The sequence below is a fragment of the Equus caballus genome, chromosome 6, assembly GCF_041296265.1.
Source record: "Equus caballus isolate H_3958 breed thoroughbred chromosome 6, TB-T2T, whole genome shotgun sequence".
NCBI classification, from domain to species: Eukaryota; Metazoa; Chordata; class Mammalia; order Perissodactyla; family Equidae; genus Equus; species Equus caballus.
This window is the reverse complement of record NC_091689.1, coordinates 45,219,294-45,244,856: the sequence shown is the minus strand read 5'-3', so window position 1 is coordinate 45,244,856 and position 25,563 is coordinate 45,219,294. Positions and strand designations below refer to the sequence as shown.

The 25,563-nt window shown below is 38.6% G+C and overlaps 2 protein-coding genes across 7 annotated transcripts in view; one reads left to right on the top strand and one right to left on the bottom strand.

The window, feature by feature from the left end:
* Positions 1-832: 832 nt before the first annotated feature.
* Positions 833-23,268, bottom strand: RAD51AP1 (RAD51 associated protein 1). Of its 2 annotated transcripts, none has more exons than XM_001494429.5 (9): positions 23,045-23,268; positions 20,332-20,381; positions 18,994-19,135; positions 16,521-16,630; positions 15,082-15,168; positions 14,415-14,564; positions 8,670-8,834; positions 4,888-5,037; positions 833-2,233 (listed from the first exon to the last, which is right to left on the bottom strand). In XM_001494429.5, the coding sequence occupies exons 1-9, from the start codon at positions 23,059-23,061 to the stop codon at positions 2,097-2,099; spliced, it is 1,008 nt and encodes a 335-aa protein (XP_001494479.2). In that variant the 5' UTR covers positions 23,062-23,268; the 3' UTR covers positions 833-2,096. The 2 variants fall into 2 exon arrangements, with proteins under 2 accessions (XP_001494479.2, XP_023498776.2); XM_023643008.2 differs by having other exon boundaries at positions 23,059-23,156.
* FERRY3 (FERRY endosomal RAB5 effector complex subunit 3) overlaps positions 23,228-25,563 on the top strand; it is a 43,975-nt gene continuing 41,639 nt past the window's right edge. The window contains exons 1-3 of one of the 5 annotated variants that reach the window (XM_023643007.2): positions 23,492-23,608; positions 24,670-24,777; positions 24,917-25,119. In XM_023643007.2, the coding sequence (XP_023498775.1) occupies positions 24,921-25,119 (199 nt within the window). In that variant the 5' untranslated portion in view covers positions 23,492-23,608; positions 24,670-24,777; positions 24,917-24,920. Of the gene's footprint in view, positions 23,851-24,669; positions 24,778-24,916; positions 25,120-25,563 lie in introns of all 5 variants that reach the window. The other 4 variants (XM_023643006.2, XM_023643004.2, XM_023643005.2 and 1 more) reach the window with 4 other exon arrangements.

Here is a 25,563-nt window from a genome sequence, read left to right as displayed (position 1 = left end):
GACAGTAAGTGAAAGGAGACAGTATTTTTGAGAAATTTAGGAAATGGGATAGCGCTAGTGACTGCAGCGAGGGTGAAGGTGCCACAGGCACCTGAGTAGATGGTGGTGCCTTTTACTGATGGAAAATACTGGAGGGGGAGACGTTGATCTAGTGATGACTTGCTGCATCATTATCAATGGACCACGCAACAGGTCTTGTCAACAGCAAGGTCTGGGTTAAAGACCTTGACTTGGCAGTCACTGTCACACAGGTGACCACTGGAGCTTGAAGTCATCTAAGCTTCAAGAAAAAACAACGGGCTGGGGACAGGATGGAATCACAAGAATATGACACTGTGGTGGGAGGAATGCATGTAGGTGACACAAAAGATTAGAAAGCTGCAAAATAATGAACAGTAGGCAGGGAGGTGGAGAGAAAATTACGAAAGAATGGTGTCACATGGGCCCAGGAAATAAAATGTTTTAAGCAGGGTATGATGAACGGGGTCCCCAAGATTAGGTGGGAAAAACGTACACTGGATTTGGCAACAGGAAGGTCATGAGTGCTTTCTGCAAGGCCAGTTTTAACATATTTTATGGTGATTTTCAATAGAAACGATGAATAACACAAATCAAACATCAAGGTGGTCCAGACGATGAATCTGTGGTATCAGTACCTAATACAGAGCAGGCTCTTAATAAATGTTTATCGTTGACCTGCACTATAGGGAGCACCTCCATGTTATGCAAACATCTGGAAAATAGGTTTTAAAAAAGAGGTGAGGTGGGGCAGGTGAGGAGGCATATGGGAGTATAAATATACACACTACATAAGAAAAAATGTACACTAGAATAGACAAATGCTCACTTTAATCATAATTCTAAATTACGCATCTTCACAGTAACATAGATGTTTCCATGAACCAAGAAGAAGTAAGTATTATACATTTCTGGAATGGTTAACATGATTTGAAGCATTTTTATTAAAAAGCGATCAGCAGCTGGTTGAAATTCTAACCGTAAATATAAACTATCTATTACTAATTTCATTCACAAGGAATTCAGATCTAGGGTTCCTGACAGCTGCGTTATCTTATAGAATGAGGACCCAGTCCGTCGGCCATCCTCTACTGCACCGGCTCCGCAGAGAGTGGTGACTTCAGAAACAGCTCTCCCCATTGATATTTACAACAGAAAGGCTAACGCTTTTTGCAAAGCACTCATTTTATCATGAAATGTAGACAGTCAGAGACAGATGGATACAATTGATTCAAGGAAAAAAGCATATCAAAACTTTTCCACTTTTATTAAATGTTTTGACAATGAGGGCTTCATAAAACGTCACGAAATTCTATTTGCTATACATTAACCATCTACTTTTAAGTAGGAGACATACGCCATAGCATAGCAATCATTTTAATGTGGAAGATAATTCTGAATTCTTAACATAAAAATATTTGGCTAAAATATGAAATATCTATGAATTAAACTGACAATGTAGGCTAAATAACTTATAAGATTTTAGAAATGTCTTCTGGAAGAAATGGGAATGTTTCCTTTTGCCAGATAAACTTGGAACAGTTAAAGTTAAGGTGCCATAACTAGACAAAGCTAGAAAGGAGCATCATGTCACTAGAAAGGAACAGCATGTAACGTGCACTTCCTCCACGTCAAACTGACAACCACTTAATGACAATGACAAATACATAAGGAAAACAGAATATACTCTTCAGAAGGAAATGATATTACGAGATAATTCTTAGTAAACCAACCTCTTACTGAAGTCTTGAACAGCTTTGCGGAGAACATAATCACAAACTGGATAGAGATACAGTCAGCCATCCGTATCGGCGCAGATGAGAAGCCCACGGATACGGAGGGCCGACTGTACTCACTGCAGTATGCCATTTTATACATAGAAGGGACTCAGCACCCACGGATTTTATATCCCTGGGGGTTCCTGGAACCAATCTCCCACAGATACCAAGGGACAACTATAATTTATATGACCTTAAAGGATCCTTCTTATTTCAATGTCCTCCTCAAATATAAACACAAAGCAAATACAAACATGCTTCTAAAACTGTGATTCTCTCAATCAAACATTTCTCCCATGCTCAGCTACTAGTGGCATTTGGATGCAAAGGTTTAACTCGAGCTAATCTGGACAAGCCAAGGCGCAGACTGTGATTTGGGGACTTGACAGACACTCCTGCCAGTGGGCTGCTGCTGTTGCTGCCACTTCTGGATACCGCTGAAATAAAACACATCACCCGAAGCTGATAATGTTAGGAATCTCTTCACAAACAGCAATTCATAAAATAGAAGAGGCAAAAAAAGTAGTTAAGCATTATTCTGCTATGCAGGTTCTATCAAGATAGATATAGATCAAAAGAATGGTAAGTCGTAAAGAGGAGAAAGAAAACAGTCTTGCCTATCTTCAAACATCCCCACAAGCCAGGGCAATAACACCAAAAGTTTAAATGTGAAAGCTGAAATAGGAAAGTTGGGCGCAAATAACATTGGTCGTAAAGGTAGAAAGAAATGCATGTAATTATAATTTCTAAAGTAGTAGAAAAATCTAATATATTTTTAAAATCCTGCAATTTTTATAAATATTCCTTCAAAGAATCTATTTTTTTCAAATATTTAACTTGAAATGCGACAAATACTGTTTTTAGTTATTTATACTAATTTCATTTATGCCACCACTCTAACATAGCAGTTACTTCCATCAAGTATTAAATTTCAAAATGTATCTACATAAATGTTCATAGTTGATCATGATTGTAGTCGTAATAAGTACAACGGTGTGTACTTTTTTCATACAAAGATTTGTAAACATTTCCATGCTTCTAGCCATCTGATTTATCATTCTTAATTGCATGTATTTGCCATATATTGATGCAATTCCTACAACAAACTTTTGGGTTGTTTCCAGTTTCTCACCATTTTTCTTTAAGTGACTATAAAAAAATCTGACCACTCATTACTTTTTTTTTCTTTTGAATTCCTTTTTTAAGAATAAATTACCAAGAGTAATTCCTAGGTCGAAGGATATGTTTATTTTTATGACCCCTGTCGAGTTGTCCCATAAAGGGGTTATAAATTTCTAATAAATAATTATAGCTGCCACCCAACAACCTAGAGTATACTGGATCATACTGCTTTATTATTTCCCAGTTTGAGAGATACAAAACAGTATTTTGTTATTTTAATTTACATTTCCTTAATTACAGTGACTGCAATTCTTTCCATATTCCTTTCTAGCATCTCTCTTGAGGGCCTTGGTATGCCTATGTCATCGGCTCATTTTCCCATTGGGGTCTCGCTGGTCTTCTCATATTTGGAAAAGATAGGTACTAAGTGGCAACCTGAGTGTCAAATCCAGCTCTCACATACACTGTTTGGTCCGCATAGTGTTAAAAAAAAAAAGAGTCAACTTTTAAAAACTAGGACATTTCACATTAAAATCTAGATTTCTAGCTTCTCTTGAAAAAAACCAGAGCTGGAAATACCAGGCCCAGAATCCCGAATGTAGAGAGTTAGGTGAAGCTGAGCAATAGCTGCTCCCTGCCACAGGCCCGGAGCGCTTGGGTCCAGCAATCCCCACTCACTCGAGTTCACCGCTCAGGCCCAATCACGCAGTTACCGCACTCGTCCCGCACTTTCACACAAAGAGCTTTATGACACTAACTCTATCTGTCATCCCATTATTTCCTGTGATCTTTTTGATTATGCTACCCCTAAATTTCTACAGTCATTATATCATTTCTGTCAAATTTCTTTTGTTGGGGAATCACTAATTATTCCCAGAAGAAATACACTAAAGACTGTTCTTTAAATGATATGACATCATTATTTCAGTAACTAACCTTCCTCCTTTCCTCCTCCAAAAAACTTTTAAGTCCTCATTAAAGTCTTAGAATTTTTAAACCAGAACAGACTTTAAAGATTATATAGTGGCTAATATTTCAGATGATGAAATGAAGACTCAGAGAAATTAAATAATCATGTAGTCTTAGGCCTAAATCTGTCTATGAATACCTAGTTATCATTAGGGGAGTGGTCAAGAAATGTCATTGAAAAGAACTAAAGTGAACCTGAGGAGACCTGGAGTGACTTAGAAAAAGAGAGGGGACAAACGAAGACAGACATGCTCGTCGAAGGAAACTGGATAACGAGAGGCTCTGACAGAAGAATTCACACGCTGTGCTTAAGGAACAAAAGTGTAGCAGTTCCACTGGAGAAGAGGGCTCGTGTAGCTGGACGAGGGAAAGCGGAGACAGGACTGGTTAGGAAGCCACCAACAGTTTGGGTATGAAACGAACAGGGCCTGGATTAGGGTTTTAGAAATGTTGAGATGGGGGAAGGTCAAAGAATTCTTGAAGGATCAGTGAGACTTGGCTGTGGCGCAAATGAAGACAAAGAGAAGTCAAGTCTGAAGGAGCGGGAGGCTGAGCCTGCGAGGGCTCCTGTTAAACGCTGGCCTTCCTGTGCACAGGCTCTGGGGCGTCAGTCAGATGTGGAGGTCAGCAGGTCTTGAGCAAACAGACTTGTCACCAAAACTACATGCCAGGAATCTTACATGTTAGTACTCTGACAGTGTAATCCTACTACCAGGAATTTATCCTACGAAAATACTCAGGGATGTGCCCACAGATTTCTAAAATAAGGATTTTTGTGCTTATTGCAATCTTATTTATAACACTGAGAAAATAATAAACAACCCGGATGCTCAATACAAAGGAATGATAAAGGAGGAATAAATGCCGCAACCAAAAACCTTGGTTTTGAAGAATATGTGATAATATGGGGAAACGCTCATACGTAACACTTATAACTAGGAAGAAAATCTGCCAGTGTACTTTTCCAAGGCCCTGGCCTTCAGCGATAAATATACCATACCTGGTGGGACCCACTTTGGTCTCTTGCTCTCAGCTGAAGGACTGCGCATTTGTAATGGTTTCCTGGCGGCCTCTGAAGGAAGAGACACCTTTATGGGTGAGGGCTGAGATTCTGATTTGACGGCAGCTGCAGGAGAGTCTACTGAAGTCACTTTGAAAAATATACATAAGAAAGTTTGTCATAGAGGAAGATAAAGTCTAGCACATGTGAGTAAAAATTATAGTTACATAATCTTATAAAAATTAAAGACATTATCATGAATTTGAAAAACTCATTAATCAACAAATATTTATTGTGAAAATAAGAACAGCCATCCTTTATGAGCCTGCACATGCCAGGCAGTGTGGTAAACGGATCATATACATGACCTTTAACCCTCAGAGCAACTCTGATACAGATCTTACTATCCCCACTGTCAGATGAGGAAACAGAGGTTAAGCAAACTGCAGCTGGATACCTTTGCAGAGGATTCCTCTGAGGAAGAACCATAATTCCAGAAAGTGCAGGGAAAGCTTCTCTCAAAGCAGTGGGAAGAAATAAGTCACCAGGGTACATGGGATGTTGATAGAATTATGTCAAGTCACAGAGACTGAATCTGTCACAATGCTAACAAGAATATGCCAACAAATACAGAAAACAAAACAATAGCCTACAGACTGGAAACGCTCAGTATACATCCTGATCCCCAGGAAAGGAGATGCGAAGGAGTGCAGCAGCCATGGGGCCATCGCTCTGACTTCCCGTGCAAGTAAAGTGATGCTCGAGGTGCTGCAAAGGCTTTGACCTCAGATGGAGCAAGAAGTGCCTTTTCTCCAAGCTGGATTTCAACAAGGGACAGGCACACGAGGCCTAACTGTGGTTACTCCTTGGCTACTGGAGTGCTCCAAAGGGTCTCAGAAGGTTAGTCCATGCTTCACAGACGACAGGAAAGCCCTTGACTGCGTGGATCATGAAAAGCTCTGGGCTGCTCTGAAAGGAAGGGGCGTGCTACAGCACTTGACTGTCCTGATGCCTAACCTGTACTGTGGACAAGAAGCCACTGTCAGGACAGGCTATGGAGAGACAGATGGATTCCTAGAGGCAAAGGTGTCAGAGAAGGGTGCATTTTATTCCCCCATCTGTTTAATCTCTACGCAGAACATAGCATACGAAAAACGGGGCTAGACTCAGATGAAGGAGGAGTGAAAATTGGTGGAAGAAATATCAATAATCTGAGATACGCAGATGACACCATCTTACTGGCAGAAAGCAGCAACGACCTGAAACAACTTCTGACGAAAGTGAAAAGAAAGAGCCAAAGCAGGCCTGCATTTGAACATCAAGAAGATGAAGATCACGACCACAGAACTACGCAGCTTAACGTAGACAAGGAAGACATGGAAACTGTTAAAGACTTTGTTCACCTTGGTTCAGTCATGAATTTAAATGGAGACTGCAGCCAAAAAATCAAGAGAAGATTGACACTCAGAAGGGCAGCAATAAAGAATTAGAAAAGATCATCAAGTGTAAGGAAGGGTCAACAGAGACCAAAGCCAAGGTTATCCACACCTCGTATTCCCAATCACTGTGTACGGGTGTGAAAGCTGGACAGTGAAGAAGGCTGAGAGGAAAACAGTGTATCCATTTGAAATGTCGTGTTGAAGGAGAGCTCTGCAGACGCCCTGGACTGCCAGGAAGACGAACGACTGGGTCCCAGAGCAAATTACGCCTCAACTACCACTGGAGGCAAAAGTGCTATTTCACAATACCCTCTTCTTAACGTTAATATCTATATTCCCTAGATCAGCAGCGTCCAACAGAAGCTTTTCTGCCATGATGGAAATGTTCTATATTTTGCACTGTACAATACAGTAGCCACTAGCCACATATAGTTATTGAGCACTTGAAATGTGGCTAGCAAGACCAAGGAACTTTTAAATTTTATTTAATTTTAATTAATTTAAATGTAATATAGCTACCATATTGGACAGCATAGCTCTTGAAATTTTCTCTATCAAGGGAAAAATTGTAACTTGTGCCAGATGAAAGACTCTCAAAGGTTACTCAATACATTAGTGGTACTAGAAATATAATCCATCTTTCCTAATTCTTCATCCCATTATTTAGCAATTAAATTTTACTTTAAATATCATATATTAAACTTCCTCATGAAGCAATTTGCTCCAAAGTATATAGAAGACTTTTAAGTAGTAAATTCCAACTTGGAAAAATAAAACTGAAATTTTATTTTTAGTTTCTAGTGTGTCTTGATAAGGAAGCATAAACAAATATCTAAAGGAAATAAAAAATGTATTCATATTTTTTTTCATATGCTCAATGACTTTCTCATATCACAGTTTGTGGTAGGGAGAATAATGGCCTCTCAAAGATGTCTACATCCTAATTCCCAGAACATGTGCATATGTTACCTTACCCAGCAAAGGGACTTAGCAGATTAAATGAAGGATCTAGAAATGGGGAGATCATCCTGAATTATCTGCATGAGCCCAATGTCCTCATAAGGATGCTTATGAGTGAAAGTGAGAAGCAGGAGAGCAACAGTCAGTGGTGGGACGTAGAAAGTCCCTGCCATCGCTGGCTTTGAAGATGGAAGTGGCCACCAGTCAGAGATGTAGATGGCCTCTAGAAACTAGACAAGGCAGGAAAATGGGCTCTCCCCTGCCTCCACAGAGGAACAGAGCCCTGCTGCAGCCGGATTTTAGCCCAGTGAGAACCATTCTGAACTTGTGACCTGTAGAACTGTAAAACAATAAATTTGTGTTGTTTTAAGCCATTATGTTTGTGATAATTTGTTACAGCAGCAATTGGTAACTAATACCTAGCTTTGTCTCTAAAAACTCCTGCATTTAAAAATCTAATTTCTGGAAACCAGATGAATTTGTCAACTTTAAAAAAGTACTAATTAAAAACTTCACCAATTCAGAATACAGTGGAGGAAAGAATATGATTCAACTAGTATTTAATTCTTACTTCCTAAGACATACTCAGCACTATGCTATTTAAAGTGAGAGCAACTCCCACCATTAATAAATGGAGTCTGAATAACGGAAATTTTTGTTTCAAATAGCATACATATTAAACAATTAAGACATAAAAATATATATCAATAAGTAAAATAAATCAGGTTAGTGGAAGTGATATTTTACAATAATCTGTCACATATTATGAACTCAAAATATCCTAACTTCTTTTACACAAGAAGCAGGAATTCCATGTTCAAGTTATCACGAATTCCAAAAGTTTTATTGTAAAAATGGTTTCTAACTGAATTTGTTTTGAAAAGACAAACAGACCCCAATCATGTGGCAAAAAGGTTCTCAAACCAAAGACTAAGTCAAGCATAAAAGCAAGAAATTAGAATCACACAAACTTCCCAATTTAATTGCTTGGAGAAAATATGGTCCAGTGGATAGAGCTTTAGCGCTGAATGGACAAACCTGGGTGCAAATTCTAGCCCCTCACTTATTAGTCGTAAGGATTCCAACAGACTGTTTCACCTCTCTGAGCCTCCGCCCTCTCACCGTGGCATGAGAGCTCTCCAGAGGGTGGCCGTCGGTGCTGATGGGGGGCAACACACAGAAGGTGAGTGCTGGCTAAGGAGGGGCTCAGCGCTCTGTCTGCTCTTCTCCCTTCCCCACCCCACTCGGCCTCCTCCTATGAATTTTAACTAGAAATGAACACTGGCAAAATGTCAAGAAGAACAAACGTAAAGATAATAAAAACACATTAAATAAACCAAATACATTTCCCTTATAAGATTAACTGTTTTTGACTAAGCTTACCCAAATCATTACATTTGGATTTAGGTTTCTTCTTTTTCCTTTCAACTGGGGATTTTACCTTCATTTCTTTTTTTTTAATTTCTTTAACTTTACTTTTTCTCATAGTGAAGTCTTCATCATCATCTTCACTCGCATTAAAATCAGAATCAGCCTCAGAATCTTCACCTAAAACAGAAGATTATATACTTCATCTTTGTTCTACAAAGTGAGGCTTCTGTTGCCTCGACTTTCTCTACAGCTTTTGCACCAGATTCTTGGGCAGCTTTGTGCCCTGCCATTTCTGGTGGCAAAGCACTGCAGTGATTGAAAGCATGGTTGCCCAGGTTTGAATCCTGGCCCCTCCACTTACATATACTATGACCTCAGAGACAGGTTGCTAACCTCACTGTGCCTCAGTTTCCTACGTATAAAATGGGACTAACCATAACCTACACCACAGAGTTGTCGTGCAGATTAAATGATTTAATACAAGTAAAGCATTTAGAATAACATCCAGCACAGAGCAAGCAAAATAGAATTGTTTGCTACTACTATTATCATGATAAATGGCCCATCAGTAACCTTTACTCTGATTTCAAAGGTCAGTAACCTTTGAAAAGAATGGTAGGGTATAACATTAGGTACTCCTTCAAAATGATGACCTTGCTGGTGATAATAAAGGTACACCTTCCCTTAATCACATAAACTTCAATATTCTAGAATAGAAACCCACTGGGAATTGAGAAGAGACTGACCATACCCAGAGCAATCTTAACTGATAATCCTATATACAATTTCATTTGGAACACACACACCTCCAATTTCCCACAAACTCTTTCCTGTACTGCATGGGATGATACAACCCAGAGATGTAGTATGTTAAGTAGCTGCAGCTGCTGTGGAAAAAAAAGCATGGAGAATACCTGATAGTCAAGCAACAATCCTTCTATCTTGGGGAGAGGAAACGGGATCAGAAAACCATGCCTTGTGAATAACAAACTCAGAAAATTAGGTGTAAATAAGGACTGGTGTTATATTCATAAAAATCTTTTTTACATTTTTTATATTATAAAAGCTGTAATGCTTATTACAGAAAATGTAGACCATACAAAAAAAGTATTAAGGAAAAAGAAAATCCACTCCCTGATCTCACGACTCAGATAATGACCATTATATCCACCAAATATAATATCTACCTATCTATATGACATCATAGATTTTATATAAAAATAAAAATATATATGAAAATTTTCAAACATATACAACAGCAGGCAATAATAAACTGCTGCCCAGCCTCAACAATCATCAATATTTTGCTAAATTTGTTTCATCTCTTTCTTCTTCTTCTCTTTTCTTCCCTTTCCTTCTTGGAGTATACGAAAATAAATCCTAGGCATTGTGTTATTATACTCCCACAAACTTGAGAACGGTTCTCTAAAACACACGGCCTTTTGTTAACACAGCAACGTCATTACCGAATCTAACACTAACAATAGTTCCTGGTATCACCTTGTATCCGGTCTATATTAATCCCTGTTAATACAGGACAATACCTCCTCCCTTTTTCCCCTATGCCTTTGACTTGTTGAAGTAACTGGGCCAGTTGTCCTATAGAATGTCCTACATTCTGCATTTATCTGTTTTCTTCCTCATGGTGTCATTTAACTTATTCTTCCATTTTCTGTGAGCTGGAATTTTCTCAAGGGTCAATTAGAGTCAGGCTCATGTATTATTACTATTATTATTTCTTTTTGGCAAGAATATACTTCACAGGAGATGCTCTGTACTTAGTATTGTTTCATATAGAAAGCACAGAATGTATGGTTGGCCCACTCTTAGTCGGTTCAGTTGATGCCACCTGAATTCTCCATCGTAAAGATCCTCATCAGGCTTCCACTGATGATCTTTGCCTAAATCAATGATGTAACTATGATCTGAAAATTGCAATTTCCTTATTCTATCATTCTTTCCACACAAATAAAAATTTAAAAACAGGTAAGAGTAATCAACCCACATATTCACATAATGGTTCCTGTGTTATATGGAACTGGCCACATAAGGCCAGCAGATCACACGAAGGCTGTTGTAAGTAGTACCTTGTAAAATCAAGTAATTATTTCTGAAGTCCCAGGAGGATCTAGGTTTAGGAAGGGCAAGTAGTGGAGAAGTTTCTCCAACATTTCAGAATACAGAATCTAGGAGGGCAAAACCTCCTATGTATCTAACAGTTCTGGTATTGCATGCATTCTTCTCTGGGCTTGAGAGGATAAATGGTAGGAGCTGACTGTGACTCTATTTAACAAGTCTATCTAAAGATAGGGTCCAAATGACTTCATTACTCAACTGACAAAGCAGTTTAAATAATTTAGAGATCGGGAGAGGGAGTTCCCAGAATTCCAAGTAATTAGCACACCCTATTGGAAAATCTGCAAGGCCCAAACACTTGGGTTATGGATTCTGGGAATCTTTAGACGTCCTTAAGAAAAGTCTCATGTTCTCTCCCATTTTCACTTTTCTTTTCCTACTGAGCGTCACAAATGATCCTTTCTCTTCTCGTGAGGGTGAGCCAATGCAGGGGGAAAACTCTGACATGTCACCTAAAGAAAAGGATCCTGCTTCAAAATAACTTCAAGTTGTCTGAGATGAGACCAGTTGCACATTCAAGTATAATACAAGATCACCTCTGAGGGAACGGGAGAGCTGTTAGTTGTTCTGGCTGAGGGTGAACGGAAGTAGACTCGCTGTATTGCTCCTTACAGTACACAAAGCACAAGGAGGAAGATGTTTGTCTTTCAATTTAAGGTAAAGCAGGCTTGGCTGGAGTAGCTCAAGGAGGTTGACAAAGCCAGAAGACAGTGTAAGGAGTTTGCATTCTTGGGGTGCAGGACAGAACAGGAGGCAGAGGCGAGGAAATAATTTTGCCTAAAGCTTAGTTGGTATATGACAGCACAGGCTAGGTGGCAGTTATCACCCCTCAGCTAACGAGCTGGCTCCCTGTAAGGGCCGAAGGACTACTTCTCAGGGCTGAACCACATGGCATTTTATAGGAAGAATAGCCATACCTGTAGTTTGGTGGAAATCATGATAAGGTAACAGAGGAGAAAACCCAAACTAGCTCTCCAAGAGCTAGAGAAGAGTCATTTAAGTCCACAAGTGACGCAAGAAAATAAGGGATACTTCTCAGAACCTAAGAATTTTTAACTATCTACTTCTACATAAACCATCAGCATTATTTTCTTCTAATGTCCCAACCAGTCAAACATTCAAGAATTCAGACTTTCATTTACTGACAAATCATTTTTACCACACCAGGTTCCCATTCTGATTATTGTCCTTGTTACAGTGTTAACAACTGTCAGTATCAGCATTCACAATAAAATCACCATTTAACAACCACAGCTTCCCCAAACAACTATAGGTCTTGAATCTGTCGAAAGGAAGTGAGAATGATTTTCAGCTAAAAATATTTTTTGCAGTCCTCATATCCAGCATAACCTCAGAAGCACTCATATTTCAATAAATGTTTTCCTTCCTATTTTCATGTTTTATCTTAAATCATCATTCAACTGTACACAACTTGAAATTAAAGTGTATTGTTATCACAGAATTACGGCTCATATTTCATCTCAAAAATATTTGCTATGCAGAATTGAGTAAGAAAAACAACCTGGAACCGAGCTATTTACTTTTTTTAATGATTATTTCTTTTTTAAAATATTTTTAATTTTGGTAAAAACCACATAACATAAAATTTACTATCTTAACCATTTTGAAGCGCACAGTACAGTAGTGTTAAGCATATTCACATTATTGTGCAACAGATCTCCAGAAGTTTTTCGTCTTACAAAACAGAAACTCTATACCCATTAAACAACAACTCCTCATTCCCTCCTCCCCCAAGCTTCTGCTACCCACCATTCTACTTTCTGTTTCTATGAATCTGACTTTTTTAGATACCTCATATAAATGGAATCACACAGCATCTGTCTTTTGTGACTAACTTATTTCACTTGGCATGATGTCCTCAAGGTTCATCCACATTGTAGCATGTGACAGGATATCCTCCTTTTTAAGGCTGAACAATATTCCACTGAATGTATAGACCACATTTTGTTTATCCATTCATCTGCTGATGGACATCTGGGTTGCTTCCACCTCTTGGCTATTGTTAATAATGCTGCTATGAACATGGATGTGCAAATATTTGAGACCCTGCTTTCTATTCTTTTGGATATACACCCAGAAGTGGGATTGCTGGCTCATATGGTAACTCTATTTTTAATTTTTTGAGGAACTGCCATACTGTTTTCCATAGTGGTCGCATCATTTTACAATCCCACCAACAAGGTACAAGGGTTCTAATTTCTCCACATCTTTGCCAACACTTGCTATTCTCTGTTTTTTGACATCCTAATAGGTGTAAGGTGTTATCTCATTGTGGTTTTGATTTTGTATTTCCCTAATGATTAGTCATACTGAGCATCTTTTCATATGTTTTTTGGCCATTTGTGTATCATCTTTGAAGAAATGTCTATTCAAGTCCTTAACTATTTACATTTAAGATCAGAGGGTGATTTTAAAGTCACTATCCAAATCATGCTTTCCATAAAAACTTACTTTTATGAAATGTTTCAAGAGATTATCTGAAGTTGGGATGTAAATAACACAATATCTTTTTGAATATCTATCATACCTCTAGAAACAACCCGTGAATTACATAAACCCAACAAACAGAGCAAGTGATTTCATTTCTACATGCATAGCAAACATTTTAATCCTTTATTAAAGATAAATTAATGCTGTTAGCATGCTAAGCAGACTTGCAATGTATAACTTCAGAATCGTTTACTGATTTTCCATAGACCACCTGCCTTGGGATCCCCTGGGTCACTCAGAAGGCAGGTATTGGCTAAGAAGGCGAGTTTCTGGGCTCTACCCTGCCTTCCTCTTCTTCACAGCTCTTCCAGGATGGCACTTGACACCTTATGTATTTGTCACTGTCTGTGTCCTTTCACTCAAATGTAAGCTCTGTTTGGGAGCTCTGTTTGTTTGGTTCACTGCTGTATCTCTAGTGTCCAGGATATAGTGCATATAATAGGTACTCAAATATTTGTAGAATGAATGTTGATGAACAAACCTGTTTTGTTTGTCAATAGCATGTTAAAACCTATCAAAATATAGCATCTGATTTGGCATAATTTATGAATTTATCATTTTAATTTTAAATTATTATATCGTGATGCTCTGTTAAAGTCCCTATGTTTCCCATTTACCTTAATTTCTGAATGAGTCTGGAAATAACTGTCACAATCAAACATAGGATTCATATCTCCTCTGCCCCAAAATATTTCATGAATTTCTACTACTTAAAGAAAAAAGTCTACACTTCCTGGAATGGTCTGAGAGCCTCCATGATTTAGTGCTGGCCTGCCTCCTTAGCCTCTTCTACAGCATTCTTCCCTGCAGGCCTCACCGAACTCTTGTATGTGCACCTGTCTCTTCCACTGTTTATGCCTTCCTATCAGTCAGAAATGCTATTTTATCCCTTTAGTTTGTCTAAACGCTATTCATTTCAAGACATGGTTTAAAGGTCACCTCCAGATAAAGCTTTTTCCCCAAATGCTATAGCTGAATTTAACTGGCCTGTGTGTTCCTCAAGTTTGCATGCACCAAACACGCAGCACAGTGCTTTGCATACATTAATGGTTTCTAAGAGCTTTTTACTGAATTTCCATAGGATTCAGTCTGAGGTAGGATATAACTTACCAATGGCAAAGTCTGGTTCAGAGCCATTAGCACTATCACCATCACTGCCTTCCAAAAGAATCTTCCTCTGTTGTACCACAGCTTTAGATGCTGCTTTTCTTTTCCCTTGAACACCACGAACATCATCTTCCTCAGTAATCTTATCTAAATCTTCAGGAAAGGTATAAAAATCAATGGAAAGCCTTTTGTGACAGATAATACTTAACGAGCCGCAGAGTAGACTTCTATGACATCTGTTATTTGATTTGCCCAGCTTCATCCCTCCCCTGCTTCTAGGAATAGACCACGTAGCCCAATCTGGGGCAATCGTAATACATAAGTCCCCTGACAAGAGAGTCTGGTTTAAGGATAAGCCCAAGACCCAAACTGAGAGTCTTTTCCCAAGAATTTTCAAACTGGAGCTGGGAAGATGCACCCCCTTTATTCATGGTCAATTGCTATGGACGAGAAGCCATGGATAGTCATGTCCTCCATCAGGGAAGAAACTGAGTATGCAGTAAAAGAGAAGAAAACCAAAACACAAAGAAACAAAGGAGAAGAGGTGAAGAGAACCCGACAAATTTAAAGACCTTGGTTTTAGCTAGAGTTTCAGGAACTTAAATAAGAGTTAGAAAAATAACATTGCTCATGGAAAAAATAAATATTATTATTAATATCAAAAACTTACCTAAATAATCACTGGCTACACTGCAATTGGAGATATGAGGAGACTTATTCATTTTTTCTGTTTCATTATTGCCATGTTTTTCAATGCCTAAATAAAAGGAAGAAGTCAGAAGATACTGATGCCCCTTAATCGACCAATGTCTAGAAATAGGAAGATTAGAACTAAAATGTAATAGCATCCTGACACCGATAAATGATCCCAACTTAAACAAACACAGTGATTTTACTGGGAGAGGCTAGCATATGGTTAGGAGTTTGGGCTCTAAAAACAAACAGACTTAATCAGACTCAGGTTCAAATTCAGGCTCTATCACTGAAACTGGCTATCTGACCATGGGGAAGTTGCTTATCCTAAGACTTAATTTCCTCATCTATAATGTGGAAATAAAAATAGCGTGGGGGATTAAACGTTGATTACATGTGGAAATTACTTATTGTAGTGCCTAGCACATAGGAAAGAATCAATAAATATGAACTATCATTTCTGTTTAGGCAGATCCATGCTTTTACTAACATAAAGACTCTTCAGTCATTATAATAACCTTAAAACGATTTAATGTCTTTTAAGAGGACTTTAAGTCACGATAATGGTATTATTAAATGCTAGTGCTACAATGTGTATTACTCTATGAGAAGTAAAACTTCCAAGGAAATCCTGCTATACATTCCACAATCTCTTATAGGAGACAGATGAATTTCATTTCTCAATTTTAGATATAATACAGACAATTCTAAGTTTCTTTGATTCCTGATTACTAAAAGGCCCCCTAATGAACACTGTCTTATTTATTTTCAAATAGGAAGCAAAAATGATTTAAAGATCTATATCCCTAATTAAGCCAATAGGCTAAAAATATCCTCCAACATAAAAGAAGCCAAAATGATTTAATCCAAAAAGCCTTTTAGCAATTTGAATGTCTTTTCCAGGAATGATTTCTGCCTCTCCAGAATACCAATATTGCTATCTGCTGCATAGTTGCCAGAAAACTCAAAGGAGAAAAACCCACAGAGAATCCAGAAGTCATATATCTCTTAAGTTAACTGAGCTTGTGAACCAAATTAGTACCTTTAACCTTCATAAACAATAAAAGTTACCATTATTAGGTCATGTTTAAAAAAGGAAGTGCATTGTTAGGACTGTACAGATCAATTCATTCACTCAACAAATTAAATTTTCACTGTATACAAAGATGAAATTTGAACATCCAAGCTCATAGCCCATGTCCTCAAGCTTACTTTGGGTGTTAAGCAGACATATATGGATGTGTGTATGAGATTTATGCAGCAGAATAAACTGAATCCAACTGTACGCTGCAAACTGTTCCATTTGTCCAAAGTATTCAAATTTTATTCCTTCATCTGTGAAGCCTCATCCAAAGAAATGATTACAAAAGCAATAAAAAGATTTCTATGAAGATAAATATGTAAAAAACAAGTTACGTTTATTTGGAGACTCCTCCACATCTCTGATGACTGCTGGCAGTTCCTTCACTGATAAAGCTAGTGCGACTTCTAAGTCTCTCTGGTAGAGCTTGTCATCTAAAGCCATCCTAAAGTAGACACACAAGTAACAATGAGTTTTTAAAAAATCAATTTCAAATAAACAGTAAAACTTGAGATTTTCCTGAATTACTATTTAGAGTTGTTTACCCCACAAAAATGTTTTTAAACAATAGTCATGATCATAATTGACCTTCAATAAGACTCCTCAAGTGCAGCAATGTCATGTTCTGTCTGGCATCAGAGACGTGAAGCAGGAGCAGCGTGTGCCGTTGCACTTGCTGTCTCCTTTCACTGTGGGTCTGTCCTCACTACCGGCTCTCTCCAGGTGAGAAGCACCTGCTCAACCTAGAAAAAGGATTCAGCTCAAATATCACTTCCACTTAGAAATCTTCCTTAACCTCACCTGCACCTCCTTAGACAATGATTATTATAGCTCTTATATTCATTTTTTTTTTTTACATCTGCTCCTCCTAATCTAGACGTCAACAAATATTTCACCAGGTACTTACTGTGTATGAGGCACTGCACTAGCTGGATACTAAAAGTACCCTCGAGGAGTCTGCACTTAATGAGCAGGTGATGGAAACAAGGCATAGTAATAACCATACACGCAGATTATGTCTTCTATTCAAGGTGGGCAAAAGTGCTATGGTGTGTAAGAGGAAGAAAAATCAAAGACAGTTGGAGAAGGTAAGGGTACAAAAGGAGGAAATACTGAGACGTATTTATTATCTTTTAAATAACAGTTTTATTGAGACGTAATTCACGTAGCATAAAATTCACCCTTTTAAAGTGAACAATTTAGCAGTTTGTAGTATATTACAGAGTTGCGAAACCATCACTACTATCACTACTATCTAATTTCAGAACATTTTCATCACTCTAAAAAGAAACGCAACATCATCAGCAGTCACTTCCCGTTTACCCCTCCCAGCATCTGGCAACCACTAATCTACTTCCCGTTTCTATGGACTTATCTATTGCGGACATTTCATATTAATGGAATCATATAACACGTGGTCTTTGTGTCTGGCTTCTTTCAGTCAGCATAACGTTTTCAAGGTTCATCCATGTTGTAGCATGTATCAGTACTTTATCCCTTTTCATTGCTGAATAATATTCTCTGTATGGATATACATTTTATTTATCCATTCATCAGCTGACACATATTTGGACTGCTTCCATCTTTTGGCTATTATGAATAATGCTGCCGTGAACATGCACGAACAGGTTTTTGTGTGGGCATATGTTTTCATTTCTCTTGGCGATAGGTCTAGGTCATATGATAATTCTGTGTTTAACATTTTGGGAACTGCTACTCTGTTGTCCAATGTGGCTGCACCATTTTACATTCCCAGCAGCAACGTATGAGGGTTCCGATTTCTCCACATCTTCCTTAACACTTGTTCTTGTCCATCTGTTGGATTCTGGGCATCCCTAGTGGGTGTCAAGTATTATCTCACTGTGGTTTGGATTTGCATTTCCCTGACGGCTAAGGATGTCAAGCATCTTCATGTGCTTATTGGCCATCTCTATAACTTCTTTGGAGAAATGTCTACTCAAATCCATTGCCCATTTTTTAAATTGGGTTATCAGTATTTTTATTGTTGAGTTGTAAGAGTTTTTTTATATATTCTGGATGCAAGTTCCTCATCAATTATATGATTTGCAAATATTTTCTCCCATTTGTGGGGTTTTTTTCACTATACTTAGAATGTAGTACAAGCTCAAAAACAAAAAGAAAAAAAGATGAAAAAAGTAAAGAGAATGACATGCGGTAAGTTTCTCTATGCTAATTAACTTTTCTCATACTTGTAGCAGTAAACCATCAGAGGCCCCACATTCCATTTGTTAATATCCTCCTCTGCCAATCTCCTCTCCATACTACAAATTTTGGGCCTCTCAGGACTTCCTTCCCTCACTTTCCCTTCTCTCTTGCTACCAACTAATGAAATTCCAAGGTTAGTCTAGAAATTATGGGATCTTCTCACTGATGGACAAGAATCAAGAACATATAAAGAAAATATCTTTTATCTGCAGAAAAATACATGGTTTTAAATTTTATAAAACTGTCCTTACAAATGCAATTTTTAAGAAAGTAGTCTTCTAAGACTTGAGGACCTCAGAGACAGGTACGGGGTCCTGCAAAAGTAAGCTATAACTTCTAAACTTTATAATTAATTATGATTGTGTTAATACTTAAATGATATTCCTTACATGTTTGTGAATTTCTTTTTTAAGTCAGAAAGTCAGAATGAGATTAATGGTACATCCCTGTTCTCCTACATGCATTAAATAAAATAATACCTATGATTCTGCTTGAGTCCTAATTTAAACCAAGTTCAAATCTGTCTCTCTTTTAAATTAACACATCTAACATTGTATATTTACCGTATGTCTTACCTCTCACCTTTTTTTAGGGGTTTTCTCTTGTAGTGGAATGTCTTCTTGCTGGAGACTTTTCAATTTAGGTGTTGTTTTTTCTAGTTTTGACTCCTTTGGTGTCATTCTGGATTTCTTATTTAAACGTGCAGTTGTAGACACAAAATCATCTATTTATATGTGGATTAAAAATAAAAGAATATATAAAACTACTTTAGGAAAAGTAAAAAATAATAAAATTATTTTCTTAGCAGTTGGAATTCATTATAGCGTGTAGTCAAGTTTTATAGGTTAAGTAAATTGTTTAATTTCCACAATTTAAAAAATATTGCTGGTACATTGTTTGTCTTTTTTCTCATTCATGCTTTTCAACTTTGTTTTAGTGACCTTTATTTATTAAAATATCAATCTATCAAAAACCAATTCACTAAAAAATTGATATACTTCTTCTGTTGACACTCAGTATAAAACTGCTGCTGTAGTTTTTAACCCACAACACACGAATGCATACCTTCGGGGTACACGTGGTCTTAACCACATACTTTAGCATTTACTAACACATGCTGTCTCGTTTATGCTTCCCCATGTAGGAATACGATCACTTGTCACTTGCCTCCCACCTCCACTCCACAGCACCTAGGACACAACTTGCACTTTATAAATCTTTGGTGACAGATTGAAGACAGTAATAAAAAGCTAGAAGTTAATTCTATATTTATTTTCTCCCAAGTCTTAGACATACTTAAGGCTGTGCCCAAGGCAAAAAACAGATTCCTTCAAACCTCAGAATGACTAAATATTTGACTCTCAGAAAGCTCTGGTGGTCTGAGAAATATAAAACCTACTTCAAAGTATAACATAATCTAACCCAATGTTTCTCAAACTTTATGATCAAAGTTCCCTTAATAGTAGAGACAAGTAAAGACATAAGCCAATGGGGTATCGCCTAAGCCTAACCTTTCTTCAAGGTCTTGTTTTGTTGTACAATTAATGGGGATTTCACACTTTATCCTAACACATTTGTGTCTCAAAAAGACAGTGTGTTCCTTCCTAGGGGAAGGGAAAGGAGAAGATGAACTCCACTTGAAAAAACATCGACCTAGAGTCGTTCAGACCTAAAGAGCCACTTCACCTGGCCCTGTTCCTTTATCACTCACCTGCATAATTCTTGTCAGTGTAATCAGCAGCATAATCATCTCAAATGCTTAGAAAATTATTTTTCCAGACCTAGCTCATATGCAATTGAGTAAAATAGTAATATGTTCAATATTTGAGCTATATATATATATATAAATATATATATAAAATATAAATTCTGAGAAAATGTTTCCAAATCTTTAAAGCAGAAATAAAAATCTCTACTTACCATCGCTGCCAGAGTCCTCAAACTGTGAGTAATTGACTGGTTTCGTATGCCTATAGCCAAGAAAGAAATTTTTCATTTGCACAAATGTCAGTTTCTCACCTCCAATCCTTAAGACCAATAATAGTCTTGAGTAATGAAAATGTGTTTTGATTCTCTTAAGAAAACTTAAAACACAATTTGGATTTTACAGTAGGGATTTAGCATTAGCTGAAATAGTTTTAACTATACTTGATATACCTGATAAGGAAAAAATAATTGATAACCCACAAAGTAAGCAGAGTCAATATAATTAATACTCACAAGGTATATACATAGTTTAATTGCTGTTGGGCATTTATAAGTTCCTGTTGTATGTATTCTTTTGTTTTGTATGTGCATTCCATCTTCCTTATTAGGTTATAAATTTGTTGACACCAAAAGCCATTTTACTTTTTTTATCTCCCTCACAATACTAAATAATGTTCTTTATGCAATGGACACTTAGAAAACGGTGAGTGACTTTGTACTTGCCACCTGAAACAAACCTTTATACTACTTTAGAGGGCACTAGAAGAAAGCCACATTAAAGTGAAAACAATGAAGTCATTTCCTTCCTCCTTCCTCTAGGTACTAAACAAATTGGTATTCCAATCTTCATTTCTATCTTCTGCCAAATACGCAAGTGTGAATAACCCAGGTCGTCAGTTGTTCTTTCAAGTAAAAATGGTGTTCTCTGAAAAAGAAGCTAGCTCAGCTCACAACTCAAACCACCTCACAAGAGCTTCTCCTTCGAGCAACCACTGCAGAAGTGCGCTACGTGAGCTTAAGAGTCCCTCTCATGGGATTTTAAAAGGAACGGTACTCTTGTTACTCTCCTACTCTTGGGAGTTAAAAAACTTGAGAGCTGAACAAAATATGGAAACCCTGTTAGAAACTCTGAGATTGGATAATAGTAAAATAAAATCAAAACCCTTAAAAAAAACAAGTATGGTCAGTGATTGACCTAGAACAAATATAATCATTCTCACGGCTTCATCAAGCACATTCTTAAGTGAATGGTATTTTCTTTTCTTTTAACTCTGAGTGTGCAGCAGTAAAGAATACGATGACTACTCACACAGCTTGTGTCACTGCCCTGATTCACGCTAAGGTGCCAGCAGTTTTACCACTACTGCAGTGCAAATGACAGAACAATGAAAAAAGCAAGTCTCGGTATTCTTATGAAAATAGTTTTGCCCTCATGGACTTCCAGAGAGGGTCTCAGGGGCCCCTAGGGGTCTGCAGACCATACTGTGACAACTGCTGTTCCAGACGAAGGATTATGTCTTCACGACCTGCATGTTTAAAACCCACTTGAAACTGAACATGCCCAAAACGGAACTCTTGATCCCCCATGCCTTTTCCTAGTCTTCCCCGTCTCAGTTAGTGCAAAGATCCTCCATTCAGCAGCTCAGGTCACTAATATTGTGAAGTAATCCTCAATTCTTTTTTTCTCTTTGCCCCTCATCCACTTCTTCAGCAAGTTCTATCAGCAATACCTCCAAAATATATCCCAAATTCATCTGTCCCACTCCATGTCCACTGATAACACCCTACTCCCAAGCACTACCAGATAATGCAACAGCCTCCTGACTAGTTTCCCTGCTCCCATTCTGCTCACCCTGTCTTCCATCCATTCTCCACCAGCAGCCAGTGGACTCCACAGAACCAAAATTAGATTTCTCTCCCCTATTTAGAACTCTCCAGTGACTTCCCACCGCACTTACAACAAAATCCAAACTCCTTTCTAAAGCCTACAAGGCCCTACCTGCTTCTCTAACCTAATCCCCTCCATTTCTTCCCTTGCTAATGCTGCAGCTTCACGGACCTTCTTTCTGTGCCTCAAACAGGGCCAAGCTCAGGGCCTTGGCTCTTGTTCCCTCTAGCTGGACTGCCCCAGACTTTCACTGGCTGGCTCCTTCTTGTCATTCATGTCTCAGCTCATGAATTGTCTCGTCAGAGAGGCTCATTCTAACTACCCTCCTTAAAGTAAGGCTTTCCTCCTTCTCACTCTCTATCATATTGCCGTGTTTATTTTCGGCCCCCGAGCCTCACCCCTTGACGAGAATGTAACCTCCCACACCCTAGTACGGCATGCAAGTAAATATATTCAATAACTTTACTAAATGAATGGCTGGCCCCAGGCCTCCACAGCACTCGACTGCGGGTAAGTAGAGGGACAGTTTCAAATAATACAACGGGAAGCACACAGGACCTGGAGCCAAGCGAGTTAGGTTTTAAGTACTACCTGCCACGCACTAGCTATGTGGCTCAGGTAAAGTGGCCTTTATGCCGAGAAGTGTAAACTCTATAAAATAGGGATACCTAAACTGCTATATCAAAGAACTCTAGTGATGAACAAATGAAGTAACACCTAAGGAGGAGCCCGGTGAAATGCAGAGCGCTGTTCGAACGCTGCCATACAAGGTCTTATTTGAACGAGGTGGGGAAAGAAATGGCAATAGCCGCGAAGGGAGGCAAAGAGAAGGAAAAAGCTGGGATGCTAGGACACATCTGAAGAATGGGCGGCTCTCAGTGGAGACTGGCGAGTTTCCCAGTACCCGTCCACCCCACCCTACCCCCGCTACCCTCCGTCCTACTCGGCCCGTTCCCCTCAATCGTGCGCAGGTAAAGTTGCCTACAGCGGCCCCCTGCCCTCTCTCCCCATCCCCGCCGGCTGTCACCAACTACTCGCCTCACAGGTCGCACCATGGCTCCCTCAAGGCTGGAAACTCGCAGCTCTCAAATTCTTGTCGGCAGCAGTGGCGGTTTCAACTCCCGCCCAAAATGGGACACCGGAGCTCTCCGCCCCCTGCCACCGGTCCTCCAATGATGACCTGCCGTCCCTGCGGCGGCGCATGCGTCCGGGGGAGAACGCATTTGTTCACGCCTTTCCCAAGGCACTGCCCTTCCGCATCCGGTCTACCAGAGCCGAGGCTGTGCTTCGCCGCTGCACATTCGTCACCACGGTGGCTTTTTGCGCCGTCTCTGAAATACACAACAACCGTAGAAATACACCTTGTTACACTTTTTAAATGATTAAACTGAGGCAGGATGGGACAAGGGGCAGTTAGACCCTAGAATCTTCTACAAGGTGCCAGGAAAGCGGGAAAGGTTTGGCCGAATCTGCAGCAGCGGATCTGCTGGCTGTAAAAACAAGTCGGGAAGTCAGCTGATGCTACGTGTGTGCTGCTCCCTGTGTGCGGCTCGTTGACATCTCGGAGTGTGTCCATCGCTCCGTGCTTCAGATTTAGGGGAGGTGAGCTCAGAGCCAAGAGGGAGGAAACCGTTCAGTCTGAAACCCCCAAATGGAGGGGCTGTTCCCCTCCCTGGGCCAGAGCTTCTCGGTTCCGCAGTCTGCCCTTTTCTCTGACTAGTTTGAACCGCAGAACCTCCGCTCTGTTAGCGTTAGGGGTTCGGGCCAGCCCTTCCTCCTCCCATCCCATTTTTGTACGGGAAACCTTCCTTAATTTCACGTCTGCTAAAAGACCAAGAAGAGAGGTAACTAAAGTTAGCAATTTGTTGGAAAATAATAAGTCTAAATGTTGAACCGATTGAAACCAGAGCTAATGTTTTTTGTTTACGGAAAATATTGAATCTAAACAAGACTGGACCATAAGTCCGTATTTCTGTGACGTTTAGTTCCCTCTACAATGTTCCTTTACTGTCTTTGCCTTCATGCTGTGTACTCAATGAGCATCCTGTGATTTCTTTAGTGATGTGTTCTTAGAGAGCTTCTTTTATTATTTATTATGTTATTATTACTAGCTTTCATTTCTTAATCATGTTTGTCAGATATTTCATATTTATTATTTGAGTAGTCGTTATGACAGTCCTACGAGTTAAAAGGCTTCTTGAGGTTTGTCTTAGCTGAGACCTGAAGAATGAATAGTTGTTAGCCAAGGAAAGAAGAGCAATGAGAGTGCTTGCTCTATGCAGAGCAAAAGCATTCAAAAAGGGTGGAGTGGAAAAAGAGGTTTGATATTGAAAGGAGGTCAGTATGACTGGAAAATAAAGTTTGTGAATTTGTGTTTTGGGGAGGAGGGGTGCAGGTGCTGGGAAAAAAATCTGGAGATATAAATAGAGGCATTGTAAGCTGGGTTAAGGAGTTTGAATTTTATCCTGGGAGTAGTGGAATAAAGGGTTTTAAACAGAGGAGCAGCATGATCAGATATACACTTGGGAAAGATTACTACGACTTCAGTATAGAGAAGAGTCTGAGAACTGATTTGATGGGGAAATGCCTAGTGACAGCAAGTCTGGTAAGGAAGATGATTAGTAAATCTTTAATTGATATTGGTCCTTACTCTTTCTGACTAGATTTCTTCTTTCTGAATGCCTTGTGGAGGATCCTGTACTTTCTATTTTCTATGTATCCTCTTCCCACATCTTCGTTTTCATCATGAAGATTAAAATGAAGAGATAAATGTAAGAACGACCAGAATAATTGACTCAGAGTCAGACAAATAAAATCTCTGAGTGGTGGGATATTTTCTTAGAAGCAGTACAGCAATGAGAAAACATCTTTATTTTATGGACTTATAACCTGCTGTGCTTTTTTTGTTAGTTCTATGGAAATCCTGCCAAAGAAGATGAAGAAAAACAGAGAAAGATTCTGCAACAGAGAGAGGGAATTTGTGTATAAATTCAAAGTAGGAAATCAATGTTTAGAACTTAGGGTGCCCCTCAGATTTCCTGTTCAAGAGAATGCCAGTCATTTACATGGACGTCTGATGCTTTTGCACAATTTGCCATGCTTTATAGAAAAAGGTGAGGAAAGATTTTTTTAATATCACTTTATTATTTTCCTATAGACTCTGTCACTAGAAGTTTCATATTAGAAAGCTTAAAGCTAGGAAGCGTTGGAAACAGCCATAAAATATGAAGTGTTTTTATTGCTTCCAAGAATAAAAACGTTCCTCAGACTTTTGTTTTATTAAGTGTTTTTTCCTATAACCCGTGTAGTTGTTTATAAAGCAGTTTAGTATAAAAATTTAATTATATAGTGAAAAATTAGGTACAAAGTCTGGATTAGAACTCTTAACCTTATAATTTAGTTGACTGGATTCCTGGGACATTTCAGCTGTCACTAATTATGATATTGTAGAATTATATTGCTAAATACATTGCCCTTTTAATGATCTGGACCTCAACTCCTGAGATGGCATGGAAGAGAAGGAATATTCATCTTGAATAATTGTTGCTTACCTAAAT

Excerpts from the sequence above, each read along its gene's own strand:
- RAD51AP1 (XM_001494429.5), bottom strand. Across the intron at positions 19,136-20,331 it reads TGAGGACTCTGGCAGCGATG|ATGATTTTGTGTCTACAACT; the intron begins GTAAGTAGAGAT and ends ACATATAAATAG. Across the intron at positions 8,835-14,414 it reads TGAACCAGACTTTGCCATTG|GTGAAGATTCTGAGGCTGAT; the intron begins GTAAGTTATATC and ends CTTCTGTTTTAG.